A 16,417-nucleotide genomic window follows, 5' to 3' on the forward strand; every position below is an offset into this window, starting at 1 on the left:
GCCTGTGCCTAGGCTTTCTTTCTTTATTTCTCCCGGGCCGCTGTTTCGCTTGTTGCACCTTTGTGCTCTCTCAAATTAGTCTTTAAGACAGGCGCAAATTGTTCTCTCTTTCTGTCCTGAGTGCTTACGCATTATTTGATTTTTCGTTCACCGTCGTAGCTATCATCATACACGGTAAGCTTATAACACTGTTTTTATTTCTGCATTCGGCTGTCAACTTTGTTAGCAAATAAATGTACCACTTCGACTGTTTCTTGTTCCTCTAAGAAAGTCCTAATGACAGTGATCAAGTGCATGACGTGATAGAGACAGTACCGTTCGTTTCCTACACCGGTGTGACTGTCCAGTGCACATCTCAAGAACACCCTCCTATCATCTATTTCAGTGCGATGTCTGCGTTGTAGAACATTTTATCACACATTGCGGGTTTATTTGGTTATCTCAACGACTGCGTGGTCGGCGCTCTATTTTTTTTGCTATGACTTGCGTGCTATCATTTATGCTTCATAATGTTATTATGGCCCATCAGTGCAATTAAGGCCAAAATCATGGCGTGTTAGGTAATCTGCGGCTAAAATGCACACAAAAAAACAAAACTAAATAATTTGACCATGAACTGTATCTGCGCTGCACAGCGCAACGTAAAACAAAGCTGACGAATTCGTGAGCGCTCAACCTCGCGTAGAAGTGAGCTGAGCGCCGACAGATGGCAGAACTACGGTCCCAGTGTTCAACGTTGCATACTATTGGACACCGGCCTTATCACACTTGTGCACGCCCATTTCACGAACATGTGTCGACATAGATGTTGCCCTATACGTGGCAAAGAAATACTTGGCCTGCTGCCTCATCATCAGCCATCTTAATCCATTCCAGCGCCTGCGTTCTCATGCCCAAATACGCTAAAAAGTTTTGTGCTCATTCTGCGTGCTTATGTAAGCGCGGTGGTTTGCGTGCGATAACGATTGGGCACCCCGATTTAAAAACTCGCTGTTGTCGGTGATTGACGTGCTTCGAGCTATCACTGTTCCAGCTGCAGCAAGCGATCCTCTTCGCTCGTGACGAACACGGCAAAACAATGGTCGCGAACGACGACCCTGAAGAAGTGCGTCATTGCCCGATTCCTCACACGAGCCGACTGAACGCCAGTCTCGTACGCCGTACTTGTGCTCCTCTTAACGCGGCAGGGTTAAGGAGCCCATGTTGCAGGAAATCCAGCCGACAGATTTGCGAACCACGTATGAACCAGGCCTTTCATATGATGCAAGGAATGGACGGAACTAATTGAATTTTCTAAGCCATGAATACGTATAAAAATTGTAAACTACGACTTGCACACAACCTACACACTTCATAGCTCTCGGATTGTTTTTTGACTATACAAGAAAAAATAATTGTGTTACGCGAAAACTCAAACAAACCCCTTCACACACAAAAACCGACCGCGGCGTTCACAAACCGGCCGCGGCGTCCGTAATTTGGGCGCGCAGGCGCGTTGGGTGTAATGGGGGCCACGGAGTGGCGCGCCCGGTTGCTTGCGTTGACTCCAGCTGGCGCTCGCCTCCGCCTCATCGCGGCCCACACAAGGGGCCGTGGTTCCACCGCAAAGTTCGCCTTTGTTCATAGCGTTCGCGGTAAGCGTTTCCAGGTCGGTTACATACGCTGCAGTCGCTGCGAAGCGTGAGAACCCGTCAGGGATCTTTCAATGCTATCGCGTTACATAAAGGCGAAGCTTAAGCGTCCTCCGAATTTTTTCGGCACTCCTCTACAACGGACGCCCTCATTGGGAATACGTTTTGCTACAGTTACCCGGACTTCGCTCGGCGAAAAAGATCCCAACAACCATGGTGATTCTTTTAAGGAGTGCATGTTGTTGAAATGCCTGAAAACTTGCAGCTTTTGCCGTTGCAATGAGCTTAGACGCGAACGTAGCAAAAAGAAAGCTAAGATACACTCATGGAACTGTTGGCAAAGACGTATTCGTGCACGCGATTCGCCTCCACGACGGTACATAGCGCCTTCTCGGCGTGAACGTGCTGCATTTTAGCATTTTATGCACAAAGGAACACGGCGGCTCCCAATTCCATGATGAGCCCTACTTAGCATTATCTGTGACCCCTTACCTTAAACAGGGATGTCGCCCTAGGTGAAATTATGACATTAAATATCAAAATTATTACTTCTAAAAGATAAATTATGGTTACCTGTTCTTTTTTTTTCTCGCTGTGCAACAACTACACATGTTACTAATAAACGGTCTGATATGCACATGAAATATAAAAAGAAAATGCGCTAGTATCTGCAATGACGAAGCTGTATATGCTACGGTTGTGAAGAAAAACGCACACATATCGTTGTGGGAAGCGCAACTCTTGTTTCGCCTCTCACCGTAATGTACTTGGTTATTAACACCTCGAACACAGTTGATTGCTGTATTCAAATTGATAAGGTCCACTAATCGTGGCACTGAGCCTTAAGCTTTCACGTAGATTAAATTGGGATTGAGATCGAATAAAGGCTGCCAAACGTCGCAGTGTCCCGAAAGGTTTCTATGTATATATATATATATATATATATATATATATATATATATATATATAATCAAACCTGCAATTATGTTTGACATTGGATCAATGACCATTAACAAATAAATATGGCAAGCAACGCATAATGTCTCGATTATGACTTGGTCAGTCATTTCCAGTGCTCTTTGAGTCGCTTGGTATGCGGGAATCACTTCTGAAAAAGTGGTTTGTTTGTTATCGTCATTACAGCCTTACCTATTTTCCCGTACCTCAATATCATTTCAGCAAAACACAACTGATCTTGTCATAACACTTATCCTTTTACTCCGTTGCTTCTAGCTGCTTTTGTCAAAGCTGTGAGTCGCAGTGAAACCTGTACTAATACTTGCTTTTCTCCTCACTGTATTCTCCGACAGGACCCCATGTCAAGGGTAATCATGAGTATTCATTTTTCTTTGTTCGCACAACTCGCGAACGCCAACAGGTCCAGCTTGGTCATCTCTAATATTTACAGTGGTGCTTCGGGACGCAATGTTTCTGAAACGCGTAAGGCATTGTGCAGTAGGAACTTGCAAATAGTGTGATTGGACGTTAACTTTAGGCTGTGCCTATTCCGATCCCGTGAAATTGTTAGCCCACAGGCTAACACTCTCACTTTATCTTCGGGGCCGATTGGTAGCGAATCGCGTTCGCAGAGTGATAACCTCTCTTCGCATTTTGTTGTGCGCGAAATTGTTGCTTTTAATCCTTGCGTAATGCTAATGGCGAAAGTCGGCGCATGCCGAGTGAAGGCACCCGGTTGTTATCGGATATTCATAATTTTTTTGACGGTCTTAATTACTACCAGGGTTGGATTCGTTGCCTTATTGTTTACTGTACCTGAAGGAGTAATGTTCAACTGCTTTCGGTGTGCCTCGTGAAGTCTTCATACTTGGGAAATTACCTGGTGTCTCGCGGCATCCTTGCGACGAATTTCGCGTTTCACTACTGCCGCGCAACAAGAAGGCCTCGATTAGCCGAGCAGCCTAAATAAAAGAAACCTAGTCGAACGGGATCCTTAATGCTACGCGCAGCATGTCACAACTAGAGAACGTAATAATGAGCTCTGCTGATTGCCATTGAGGCACGCATGTGATCTTGAAATGACTTCGAGATACACAATTCCATCATTTTCTTATTCCCATTTATATATGGAGGGCTTCTTAAAGGGACACTAAAGCGAAACAATAAATCAGTTTAGACTAATGAAGCATTGTTTGAGAACTTTGCAGGCAGTCGTTTAAAAAAAGATAGTTTGATTATTAGATGAGAAAATGAAGGTCCAAGTATCAGTGCTTGAATTTCGCGCCGAAACCCCAGCGCCGGTACGTCAGCGTGACGCCAGGGATTCCAAAGTATGTTTTCGCATTTGGGCCGCGTTGGCTGAATAAAGGTTCCCGAAACTTGCCATGTTTAATATTTGGTTTCTTTAGAACACAATGTAGTCAATCTGTACCGCTATGTCTAATTAGTAGGCCCTAGAAGATGCCATCAAAATCCAAGACGTCACAGCCCCCAGGTGCGGGAACTTATGTAGGCGTCGCCACCCGTATTTCGTTCTTGCGCTTTTTCTGGCTTACGAAACGTCTTATCGTTGTACGAGTGGTGTTTTTGATGTTGTAGACCGGTAATTTACTGATGCAGAAGAAATCATTTTTCACTTTAGTGTCCCTTTAAACAAGACTACAATTTCTGAGTGTGTTCTCGACTGTAAACATTTAGCCTTCTTTTTGTGAAAGCATTCTTGATTGTTATTCATGCCACTCATCATTGCGTTGTCTTTATTGATAAGAAACCCTCACTCAATTATTAAACATATATGTCACGGAAGAACTATACGTATCTATCGGCAACTCTGACGACCCATGGAAGCGTTTAAAATAAGACAAGGTGACAGCCGTATCCAAAGCTTCCTTTATAGCAGGCCATGTTTATCGATCCCATGACTTCTTACAATATTCGATTGCAAGATATTTTGCGATATTCTTCCGCACAGTGCGTGCATATATAGGATCTAATGAGTGCAGGCGCAACACAGAGCGTCAGCGTTCTGAAACTTAACTGTACTTTAGCTGTACTTAGCTAAAGCCTGATATGTTAGACTTCTCCTACATTTGAATGAGCAATGTAAGTTTCCAAAGTAAACAGAGTTTAGAGAGATACCTCCCCAGGCAAAGACATACAGGTATCACGTGTATTAAAGCTGGAGAAAATTGCGTCCGTTGGATGACGGATAATAAGTTAGCCGTGACATTGCTGCTGTTTGTGCATGATGCAGTGAGTGAGTGAGAAAACTTTATTTCGAATGCAGAGTTGGAATCATTTATGTGAGCTTCTTTTATTTCCCACGTGGCGTCTGGCTTACATCCCCGGAAAATGATATCGCATCACGAGGGAGCGCTAAATGAGGGCCCATTCTTTTTGCGCGATTCTTTTCTCCGTCATAGCTTCTTGAAATGGCAAACCTTTTCGTTTGTTTGCGCTTGTAATCTGCTCTGATTGGCTGTCTTATCATTCGACAAGAGAACAGCCCGTCGCAGCCGCCACGGTCCCAACTCCCGGCATGATTCGCGAAGAAAAGCTTCGCTTTTAATAAAGCCTACGGCAGAACGATAATTCCGTTCGGATATTGTGTTATAGCAGCCAACAACCGGAAACTAGAGAAACACAATCACAGCTGTAGATACGTCGTCGTCCAGACGAAACACGTGCGAGCGCAGAAGGCACTACGTCCTTATCTATAAAGACGCATGTCATATCCGTAGCGTCCAACATTAATGAAAAGGGGCAACCAAAACTTTGCGTGTGTTTCACGTGGTTGTCCTGCAACGGGCAGCACGGCGAAATTCGTAGCATTTATTTTCACTGGTGCGCTGCCGAACAGATCGAAACGCGCCTACGGGTCGCCAACGCTAAGAAGCGCACAGGCGCCGCGTTCTGGGAATTTCTGACGGAGCCAGTCGCTGTGCCTCTCTCTTGTGCAGGCCGGTACAGTAAAAAAAAAAAAAAATCTCCGATGTAGATCAGGTGATGTATACGAAGGCTCATATATACTGATATAAAGGTTCTACATTTTTTTTAACCAGTGGCATTTCGAAGTTCGCTGTGTGCATGGAGCGAACGTTTATTATGCGAGGAATGACGTCCTCTTTCCTGCACTTCATCTACTACGCGCGTTTTCGGCCTACAGTAATCAACAATATTATATATATATATATATATATATATATATATATATATATATATATATGGACAAAAAAACTTTGGCCCCCTATGCTTCCCAACGTGGACACGAATCATTATTCTGCAATGTCGCGGTGCCATGCTCTTCATTCTCCAATTGGCATTGATCTACTTCATTTTGTTGCTTTCTTTTTTACATTTCTCTGCCTGCACTGATTCAGTTTCAGCTGCTTTCAACTGAGGTAGGCCTGAAATGCTTTACAGTAGGTCCACAACTGTTCTAACTCGCTTTGCCTACATGCTCTTGTCTATGCAGACGCCAGCCGTTAGTACGCCTCTTGTGGCAGTTGTCGGCAGCCCAATATCAACCAGCTGATCACTCACTGCAGATTCCAATGCAAAGGAATGGCCTTGATTGAGTGCTTACTTGACTACTTGTTTACGCGTTGCCCACGACAATCACTCATAATGACGTCTCCCGGTTCAATTTCAGAAGTACATACGAACAGTAAGCAAATTTTGTTTTCTTGTCACTTTCACGTTTAGCGCGAGGTCGTACAAGTAAAAGAAAATAGGATTAGTCAATACATTACACTATTAACGTAGCAAACGAACATTAAAATTTGTCACGTACACGTGACTGTCCATTTGAAATTTCGCGAAATACAATCTTTCCTCTTTTATTTTTAGGAAAGTAGAACTGAATCTATTTCAATCAATTTATTATTAATATAGATGTTTGCAATTACAAAGGAAACGTAATACAGAAGGAGGTCTCAAAGTAAAAACAGTCAGGGGGACCTCCTGTTTTAACATACATAAAGATGTTGCATATACTATTAGCAACGAAGGTAAGAACAGCGGGATAATACAAATCAACATATTAACAGTGATTAGTCAACCATCTGGTAGTTGAAGATTACATACAAATGAGCAAAAATAATTCTATGTTTAAATAATACACATGAAAGGACGGACATTAAAGTGTTTGAATAGGAATATAATGATTATATAACGTCAATGGAGCGTAATCCAACAATGCAACAAAATGAATCCCCCAATAATCTAGGAACATAAACCGAGAAAAACAATAGAGCATTGCTACGCAGTAATGAACACACACACACGCACATAAAGATGTGTGGTAGGGTACGTTGTCAGTAAAAGCTGTTTTAGAAGCCGCCGGAAAGAGTGTGTTGAAGGGAATATTTTCGTACTTTATGACAGTGAATTCCAAAAGGCAACTGCCGATTGCATTAAAAAGCTGCAGAATATAAGTATTTGCAAATTTGTGACATTCCTGGTTGTAGACTGATTGCAGAATCAACACAAGTCGCAAGCCGGCCATCAAGAGCATATTAGAAATCGCTGAATACAGCGAAAAAGAAACAAAAGAAAGCGACAATTGGGCAGTGATTCATCTCGCCTACCGGGAAAAAGAACAAAAACTAAGCCTAGTACTATAGAAACAGTTAACTGATCCAAATACAATCCACATAGCTAATCACCGAAGTCTTGCTGCTCTTAAGCGATTCTAGAACGAGATGCGTTTCTACATTCGATGATTCAATACCTGGCGAGAGCCGTGACACGCTTTTCGGGAATAGATGGCTGTTTCCGAGAGGTTTCTTCCTACTGTTTCAATTCCTGCTGCGCGCGTATTGGACCGCTGTAGATAATGCTGAATTTGGATGTTCCCGGCAGATTGCACGTAGCGGCTAATCACAATTTGAGGTCCCTGTTACTCTGTTTTTCTTTACGTAAATACGCTAGTCTTTTAGTACCGGGCATCAGCATCCATTGCCAAAGGGGACGCGGAATTGCGAGTATCTTCACTGTTATGAACTACGGATCGCGCGCGTACGATGTAAACGGCGAGATGGTGCAGTCCATGCTTTTGCATAGGTGTTTTCTCTCACGGTTCAGTCGCGTAATCTACGTAATGTTGCTGCGATTCGCTTTTATTGTACTTCTTGGTGTTCTGAGAACACGCGACGGCAACATATTGCTCTCCTGGAAGCTATCCAATCTGGTGACAGCGCCCTCCACACGCGTGACAAACGATGAAATAGGCACGCGCGAAGTACTTCACTTTTGGCCGACTTGTGTGATATAAACAAGATTAAGCGTACGGTAGAGCGCTTCAGACAGGCCCGCCAACGCTACTATAGGATGACATATGTTCACATAGGCCACTTTTAAATCTATGGTGTAATTGGGTGTATAGAATAGTGGTTCCCTATAGTGCTTTTTCGGAGTGGAGTCACGCGGGCTTGCCGACAGCGGCGGCTATCCGCGAAAACCAGGAGCTTAGAAAAACTGGAGAACCTATGGTGTGTGCGCGGGAGATGGAGTGAGGGGTGTTGGACAAGGCTGTTGCTGGTCGAAAAAAAAGAGAGGTTAGGGCATAGGATGCGATGGAGGAAGTCGGGAAGTAAGAGCCGCTGCTGGTGGATTGGTGTGGGAGGACTTGCGGTATATTCAAGAGATGTTGAGTGGGGGAAAGAGTGTGATAAAGAAAGTAACTAAGTGAGTAAGCTGGTTGCGCTTGAAGTTACGATAAATAACAAATCAAGTTGCTTGTGAGGTTAAGTTTTCATGTCAGGAATATTTGCATATTCCGTGAGATCTTTAGTGACTATATAGCCTGCCGCGTAAGAAATTAATTCCGGAGGAACCTATACATTCAAATTTTGGGAGCGAGGCATGACCACATGTATTTTCTCTCACGCGGTGAAAGGAAGTTTGTTGGTGGAATGCATAGTGTTGCTTCGTCTAATTTGTGGCCGTGTTCATTAGCATGCCAGCTTCCTGCTTTATTAAAAATGTGGTATTTACCTGGGTGGGCTATTGAGTATTCTATGAGATTGTTGTTAAGTATTGCCTCAGGAGTGTTCACTACAGCGAACGTTGTCTGTTACCCGCAATACTTAAATAATCTGACTATGAACGCAACACTGTGTACACTATAAACCTTGTGCACAGTTGTCTTTATTCTTGTCTGTTCGTATCATATGCATAAGGCGCTTCCTGTCACTCTTCATAGAATAATCCTCCTCCAAAATAAGAATTTCGTAAGCCACGTGTCCCAGCTAACGTTAGCCAAGCTTTAAGAATACACACTGAAGCGTGCAATTATAAGTCATATTACGTTCGGTCATCAGACCTCTTACGACCGAGAACCGAAGGTCTTAAAAACATTCTTTCACTGTATTTTTCTTAATGTTTTTTTTTTTCCGTTGAACAGCTTGGCTTACGCTAGCTGGGACACCATACAGCATAATATATACTTCGATATACCGTGTGACTACTCTCACGAAAAGAGATTTAGGAAAGATAAAAGGATTTACTCGATATCATGGTGCTTTCTTCGCTATTCACTATTTCAGCAAGGCAGAAACTATAGTATATAAACGACTGGCAGTCGCTGATCATTCGCCAATACACAGAAATTGGTTATTTACCTTTTTAGTGCTGGTTTTAACGTCAATGTTGCAATGACAGTACTGGAGGAGGACGCCATAAGGGAAAAAATTAAGCCGTGCGGTTTTAAAAAGCCCATTCGTTGTTCAGATGTTCATCGCCAAAAGCTTTGTCGCTGCAATGCCGAAACTGGGCGCGCAAACAGCGCTGCCCACCCGATTCTCGACGCTGCCATGTCGCTTGCGGCGATGAACTCCAGAGCCCGCCTGATCAGTCGTCGCGCGATTTTACCCCAAGCAACGGTACATCGCCGAAACATGAGCTTCGCCGGATAATTCCACAAGACGCGCGCTCGGGCGTTGAACCCGTTCACATAAAGAAAGCGAACGAGGTGACAAGGGTGACGTAGGCAGTTATGGCCCTCTTCCTGCTCCCATTGGCGACATGGTAGCGACAAAATGCGAATTTTATTGTCGATGAACATCTCGAAAGCAGAAGGCATTTTGAAAACCACGGAAGTGGATTTTGCTTCCTGTGGCCTCCTTCTACAGTACTGGCGTTGCGCCGTTGGCGTTAAAACCAGCAATTGAAAAGTTACTTAATAAATCATTATTAATTAAATGCGGAGAGCGATTGCTTCTCCACTATGTAGTGGCCGCCATGCTGAAAGAAAGAATAGCGGAGACAACAAGATTAAATCGGTTAAATCCCGCTGAATAATTGTGCTTCCATTAAACAAATTTCAGGAGGTATATACAGCTGATAAGCGGTTTTGTCTGGGAGCGTGGTACAGTATGCGAACAACGAAAAACTGCGCAAAAAAAGAACAAGGTCCTTGCGGTTTGTGCGCATGCGTTCTGTTGTTGGTAGGAAAGTGGCGTTGGAGCATTAAACCAGTTGTTAGTCTGCGCCTGTGTCGTGTGCTTCTTTCTCTGTCTTGTTCTTTTTTGCGCAGTTTTTCGTTGTTCGCATAATGTCATACCAACTAGCCCCTCACCGTACGCTTCTAGCGTGGTACAGGTGCACCACTGTCCCTCGGAAGCCATACTTCCGGCTACGAACCGTCTTACAGCCATTTCTACTTCAAACGAAACGCGCGTCTAATATTTACTGCTTTGACGTCCCTATTATCCGTTGCTGACCAATATGACACCAACTTATTCAGTCTTGTCATTTTCTTTCCTAAATATGAATTTTCAGAAGCCACCTCTTGGTTACAACATGGTACGTGTGTTTACATTAAGGTCGTCAAAAAAGATATTATAGGCGGGGTGATGATTTGTAAGTTTTCCGAAGTTTTACAAGTAGCCTCTTACAGAAACCACAATTGTAGTCCTTAAAACTGAATTACGGAGAGAGTTGGAGATTACTAGCACGAGAAATCAAAGCTGATATTCAACAAATCAAAAATTGCACTAATTAACACTCCTAATTGTTTACTGCATGGCACATGCTGCACATTACGAATTGTAGCCGCTGAGCTTTCAAGGCGTCTACACTTCGAATGAATTTTCATAATAACACGATTCAGGAGATATGCGCCATGAAACTCGCAGTATATGTGCACTATTGAATCATTTACTTATTTGAGAAAACGCTCTTTTATGCATTGAAGCGCAAATGTAACTGGAACATGTATTTCGTCGCACACTACTATGTAGAAACTGGTCCCATTCTGGAAATTTACTTAAAGTGGATACGTCTTGTGAAATTACCGGCTGCAACTAGTGAATTACAATATGTGCCGTAAATTAATTATTTAGGCATTTAATTAGTGAATTTTTGGTAATTAGTTCAATATTTGTTTAGATTTGTGGGGCTTGTAATGCCCGCCTATTGCAATAATTCAACTCAGGAACAAGAATTATGCTATCGGCCAGACGTGATTTTTGAAAATTCCGGAAAACTTCAAAATGATCACCCCGTATATTAGCACAATGCAGTTATGAGACGTCTTTTTTTAGCAAATTGTGGCAAATTGTGTTAGAGTGGAGAGAGTGTAGTCTGGGTGAATATCTCATCCGACAGCTGACCACATGTTTGCTGTCCCTTGACCAACGCTCAGCCTAAGTATAAATTGCATGGCGCTCAACGTTTTTTTAGACATTGCGTTCTTGTCGACTGCACTGACCGCAATGTCTTGCTTCCGTAAATTTTCGCTGTCCTTGCGAGATTGCGCTTTGCTTGCCTGAAATTCAGAAATTGAGTGTAAAGCTTCTTCACAAAATTTTGTTTTTTTACTGCAAGTACTCTGGCAGCCAGTTTCGCAATGTACGCAATGTCTCACCCTCTCGCCCTCCCCCCCTCCTTTTTTTTCTCTCTTTTGGCACATTCTGAGTCAGTGCCGTATTATTTTGTAGCGTTGAAACGAGACGCAGCATGAAGGCCAATTCTCTCGCTGCTGCTGCTGCGACGCCGAACAGCGTCTGTGTCCTTTCCCAAAGGAAGCAAAACCGTGCTATCACTCGGCAGAATTGGTTTAACGGCTTTCATCCACGGTATTTTTTTTTATTCTTGATCCTTTGCACGCTGTTCATCATATATCAGTGATCTTTCAGTCGACTAGCACTCCGAGCGTATAAGAGACGCGCATTTAGCAACTAGTTCTGGAGGCCCGACAAAAGATGGAATAACGATCACGCTTTCTTGAAACACTTTTCAGAGCCAGGCCCATGCATGAACGAAGGTACGTGAATCTACGTTCAGCTTTATCGCAGACTGGCTAAGTCAGTCCACCGGGCAGACAGCAGCGAAATCTTATTTCCCCTGGCTTCCGCCGTCATCAAGGGACGTTCGTTTCCATACCTCGTTAATAAATGCAAGTAGCGCCGGCATGTTTATTCTGCTTGCATAAATCTGGCCCTTAAGGTGCGCGTGTTTATGCGTGGGCCTAAGCTAATCTGACGCACGAAGCAGTAGTATTGCGACATCGCTACCGCTCAGCTAGGCAGCCTTACTTGTGCGATGCAGCGGAGCCGCAGACGGGAAGGCGGCGTTCGATACCTTGGGCGCTAAAACGTAAAGATGCCCCAAACTGGACCTGCTCCATTTCTTCAATCAGCACTCCATAATTGGTGATAATTGTTTGGGCGATGCCCCACTTCGCCTGTCTGTCACGCGACATCACGTGTACGCATCGGTCGCGCACAATTAGAGTGAGCACAAGAAGAATGACCATTTCCGATACTATGCCTTTTTTTTTTCGGCATTAGCCCTCCGGTATTGGTCAAAAGTTTTCGGGCAGTGTTCACATCGCCTGTCACCGCGTCGAAATGACGTCATGCATTCAAGATGCAGATGCAGGGCTCTTGCTTCAGTTTCTTTTGTGTTTTGAAAGAAAGAATGAACTTCTTCTTAAATAAGCTAACCAAAACATCCCTATTTGCGGAATAGCCGAGGATTGCGCCTTTCCAAAATGAACAGAATATTACTGCCGCCGCTTGCTATGGCACTGGCTACTCGGAGGTGCCGGGAAAAGTGGACTTAATTGCGCATAATGATTTTTTTTTTTCGCGCGCGTCAGTACAACGTTGTCGATCCCTTTCGGCGCGCGCACGACATAGCTCTGCCAACTCTCCTTCGCTCCGTTCTAGCGGCATGTTTTCATCCTTCTGCTTGCGAGTCGCTGCAATTTTCGACCAGCCACGAGAAGCTAGGCCAGGGGAAGCGGCCCATTCGCAGACGCCGACACCACCTTCCTCATCCGGTTATCTACTTTCACTGAGCTGGCTCAGCCCCGCCGAAAACATATCAATTTCTGCGTACCCTTCGCCACTTGTCATCCAATTAGATAACAAAAAAAAAGAAACGTATTGAAGCAGGTAACACTATTTGCTTTTAAAGCAAACAAAAGCAGCCTTCTATAAACGAGGAGAGCGTTTGATTAGGTGTTCAAACAAAGTTGCGGTTCAATGGTTTTGTCGGCTTCGCGAGGTTGGAATAAAAGCAGTTTGGAATAGTTTTACGTTGTAGGGCTCCTTATTGCAACTGCCATGGGGCTGCGCTAATGTCGGTGCCGCTGCCTAAATGCGTGTTTGTGATTATATTTACATGCACTGCGTAGGCAAGGGCACCCGGCTAACTGCGCCCAAAGTAGAGAAAGGAAAATTCTCATTTTCGCTGGACACGTCAGAATTTCTCTGTTGCTCTATACGGTATTTTTATATGATAGTGTCAGCTATAACTACAGTCGCCTGAGCAATGAGCAAGGCTCTCAGCGAACAGATTTACACAGGCGTCTGCGTGTGAATATTTAGGTGTCAACTTATGAAAGGTATTCAAAATGCGTGTTATCCTATACCATCCAGTTCGTTCTTGCGCAATCGATTAACCAGTGTTCGTGATTGCCAAACGCTTCCTGTTTTTTTGGTCTGCGAATTGACTAGCCAATTCAATAGCAGTATACGACATGCCTCATAATCGAATCGTGGCTTTGGCACGTAAAAACCTAAGAATTTAATTTTAACAGGAGAACATGTTAGTGTTCTGCTTTCGTGCAGCGAGCTTAAACATTCCTGCTGCGATATTACCATTATGGTTTTCTCTCTGTATAAGGCACCCAACGCGCGACACAATTTTTTCACGGCTTTTCGGAACGCTCTCCAGACCCGTGGTGGTTGCTTAGTGGCTATGGTGTTGGGACGCTAAGCACGAGGTCGCGGGATCGAATCCCAGCCACGGCGGCTGCATTTCGATGGGGGCGAAATGAGAAAACACCCGTGTGCTTAGACTTAGGTGCATGTGAAAGAACCCCAGGTGTTCGATATTTCCGGAGACCCCACTACGGCGTTCCTCATAATCAGAAAGTGGTTTTGGCACGCAAAACCCCATAATTTTTTTAACGCCCTCAAGTGATGTATTCTTTTTGTGGCCAGGGTGGACAGAATTTCTATTTCTGCTACCCTCGATCTGTAGTGCAAATGGGTCAGTAAACATGCACACCGCTTCCTAGATACATATACAAGACCATCAAACTTCGAATTATCAGTAACTTTAATAAAGAAGGCTATGTTAACTAAGCAACTGCTTCTTGCACAGGTGGTTTGTGTTTGCAAGTATATAATTCCACCAGTGAATTCAAAATCCCCGCACTGAGCGGTGAGTTCAATGATGAATAGCTCTGTATACAAGTGCCCTATAGGCGTATCCAACAAAATGGATACGTCTAGGGATTGCGACTGCCTTCAAGTACCTAATACAAATGTTTACCATAGTTGTAAGATATGAAGTAGTTCACAAATAATTATTGATAACGATGCATCATCCGCGCTACTTGTTAGTTAAAATTGTGTACACGAAAAGCGCATGAACAGCTTACGCAAGTATCATTTGTACAGTATGTTTTCCTTTGAATCACTGATAGTTTAGCTTCGTAAGCCCTGTATATATATATATATATATATATATATATACATATATATATATACCCGCCGTGGTTGCTCAGTGGCTATGGTGTTAGGCTGGTGAGCACGAGGTCGCGGGATCGAATCCCGGCCACGGCGGTCGCATTTCGATGGGGGCGAAATGCGAAAACACCCGTGTATTTAGATTTAGGTGCACGTTAAAGAACCCCAGGTGGTCGAAATTTCCGGAGTCTTCCACTACGGCGTGCCTCATAATCAGAAAGTGGTTTTGGCACGTAAAACCCCATAACTTAATTTAATATATATATATATATATATATATATATATATATATATATATATATATATATATATATATATATATATATAGTGAAGCAGACGCGCGTATGAAGTGGTTTATTGACGTTTCGGCCGGGGTCCGGCCTTCATCAGAATACATTGCATGGTGTCAGTACAGTTAATATACATGTGCCTATCAACCAAATGAAGATACGCTTACATGAAAAACGAATAAAAAGGGCGAACAAAATGCATCCGAATCGTTCAAATGACAGCTGACACGTGTATCGACCGATGGCGATTGCAAATATATCATCTAAAATACAAAGCATAAAAACGCATCGAAATGAATTGTAAAAAGCCAATCGCCACGTGACAACAAAACATGCTCAATGTGCTCAATATGTGCTATGTTATCAACCAAACACAGACACAGAAAAAGAGGAATAGCGACGTACTAGTAGACGAAGGGACAAGTGACGGGCTACAAGGACAGGCTACTCAATTTTCCTACACATTTATTCATACCACACGCGACGGTATCAAACTTATATATAAGGAAGGATTCGCGGGCTTCTCTGTCATAACTTGAACGAAATCCAGATTCAAGCAACGTGACTCTCAGTTTATCAAATGAGTGGTCAGGAAGATCAGAAGCCCAAGGTATCTTTGTAATGCAAATAAGAAGCGGGGGTACCTTTACTAGTAAAAATGTGAATAATGCCCGCCACTCGCCATAAAGACGCGTAAACCCGCGAAAAAGAAATGAAATAAGGTGAAACTCATAGGCACGCCTGTGAGACAAACCTTTTCTTTACTTGGCAAACAAGGACCCACATCGAGTGGACTCGCGCGTAAAAGAAGCGCAGGAAGAACACTGCCAAGAACAACTAAACGAGCGAAAGTATAAAATTAAGGCTTTTACGGTGGCATACAACTTAGAAAAAAGGAAACAGCAGTTCGCAACCAAGGTACACGGACCCCGCAGCGTTCTATTACTCCTCCAGCCAATCACAGAAACAAGATCGTCGTCTTGTGGCCTTTTCAAAATGGCGTCGTATGTGATACCTACGGAGCATCTGCTGTTCTTGAAGAGTGTTTTCATCGACGGAAGCAATGAGGTGTGCAACAGAGTGTATAGAAAGTGTATGGAGTCTGAGGAATTCACTCTTCGAAACCCTACCTGCCGTGGTCGCTTAGTGGCTATGTGTTGGCTATGGGCTTAGTGGTGTTGGGCTGCTAGGCACGAAGTAGCAGGATCGAATCCCGGCCACGGCAGCCGCATTTTCTATGGGGGCGAAATGCGAAAGCACCTGTGTACTTAGATTTAGGCGCACGTTAAAGAACGCCAGTTGGTCGAAATTTCGAGAGTCCCCCACCATGGCGTGCATCATAATCTGATCGTGGTTTTGGCATGTGAAACTACATAATTAACTGATTAAATATTCAAAAGTCTTCGGCCCAGTTCATTATAGTGCTGAACCCATTTCAGTCATAAATTTCACGGCCAACTCAAGTAAAACTTGACAGTAAATAGTGACAGCGATTTAAGCATTTTATTTCAGTTCAATAAAGAATTAGGCTTTCGCCATTCTACTGTAATAG

At 43.6% G+C, this 16,417-nt stretch overlaps 1 protein-coding gene across 19 annotated transcripts in view; it reads left to right on the forward strand.

Moving 5' to 3' along the window:
* The window catches only part of LOC126524372 (uncharacterized), a 248,910-nt gene that overhangs the window by 204,229 nt on the left and 28,264 nt on the right, over positions 1-16,417 (forward strand). For 8 of the 19 annotated variants that reach the window (XM_072287382.1, XM_072287392.1, XM_072287381.1 and 5 more), the window contains 5 exons: positions 160-174; positions 2,942-2,956; positions 6,241-6,255; positions 10,371-10,394; positions 11,833-11,856. The exons of 8 other annotated variants lie outside the window; for them this stretch is intronic. In XM_072287382.1, coding sequence (XP_072143483.1) covers positions 160-174; positions 2,942-2,956; positions 6,241-6,255; positions 10,371-10,394; position 11,833 — 70 coding nt within the window. In that variant the 3' untranslated portion in view covers positions 11,834-11,856. The remainder of the gene's footprint in view (positions 1-159; positions 175-2,941; positions 2,957-6,240; positions 6,256-10,370; positions 10,395-11,832; positions 11,857-16,417) is intronic. 3 more of the 19 variants (XM_072287387.1, XM_072287386.1, XM_072287384.1) reach the window with 2 other exon arrangements.

This window comes from Dermacentor andersoni, chromosome 3, assembly GCF_023375885.2.
Source record: "Dermacentor andersoni chromosome 3, qqDerAnde1_hic_scaffold, whole genome shotgun sequence".
Taxonomy (NCBI): Eukaryota; Metazoa; Arthropoda; class Arachnida; order Ixodida; family Ixodidae; genus Dermacentor; species Dermacentor andersoni.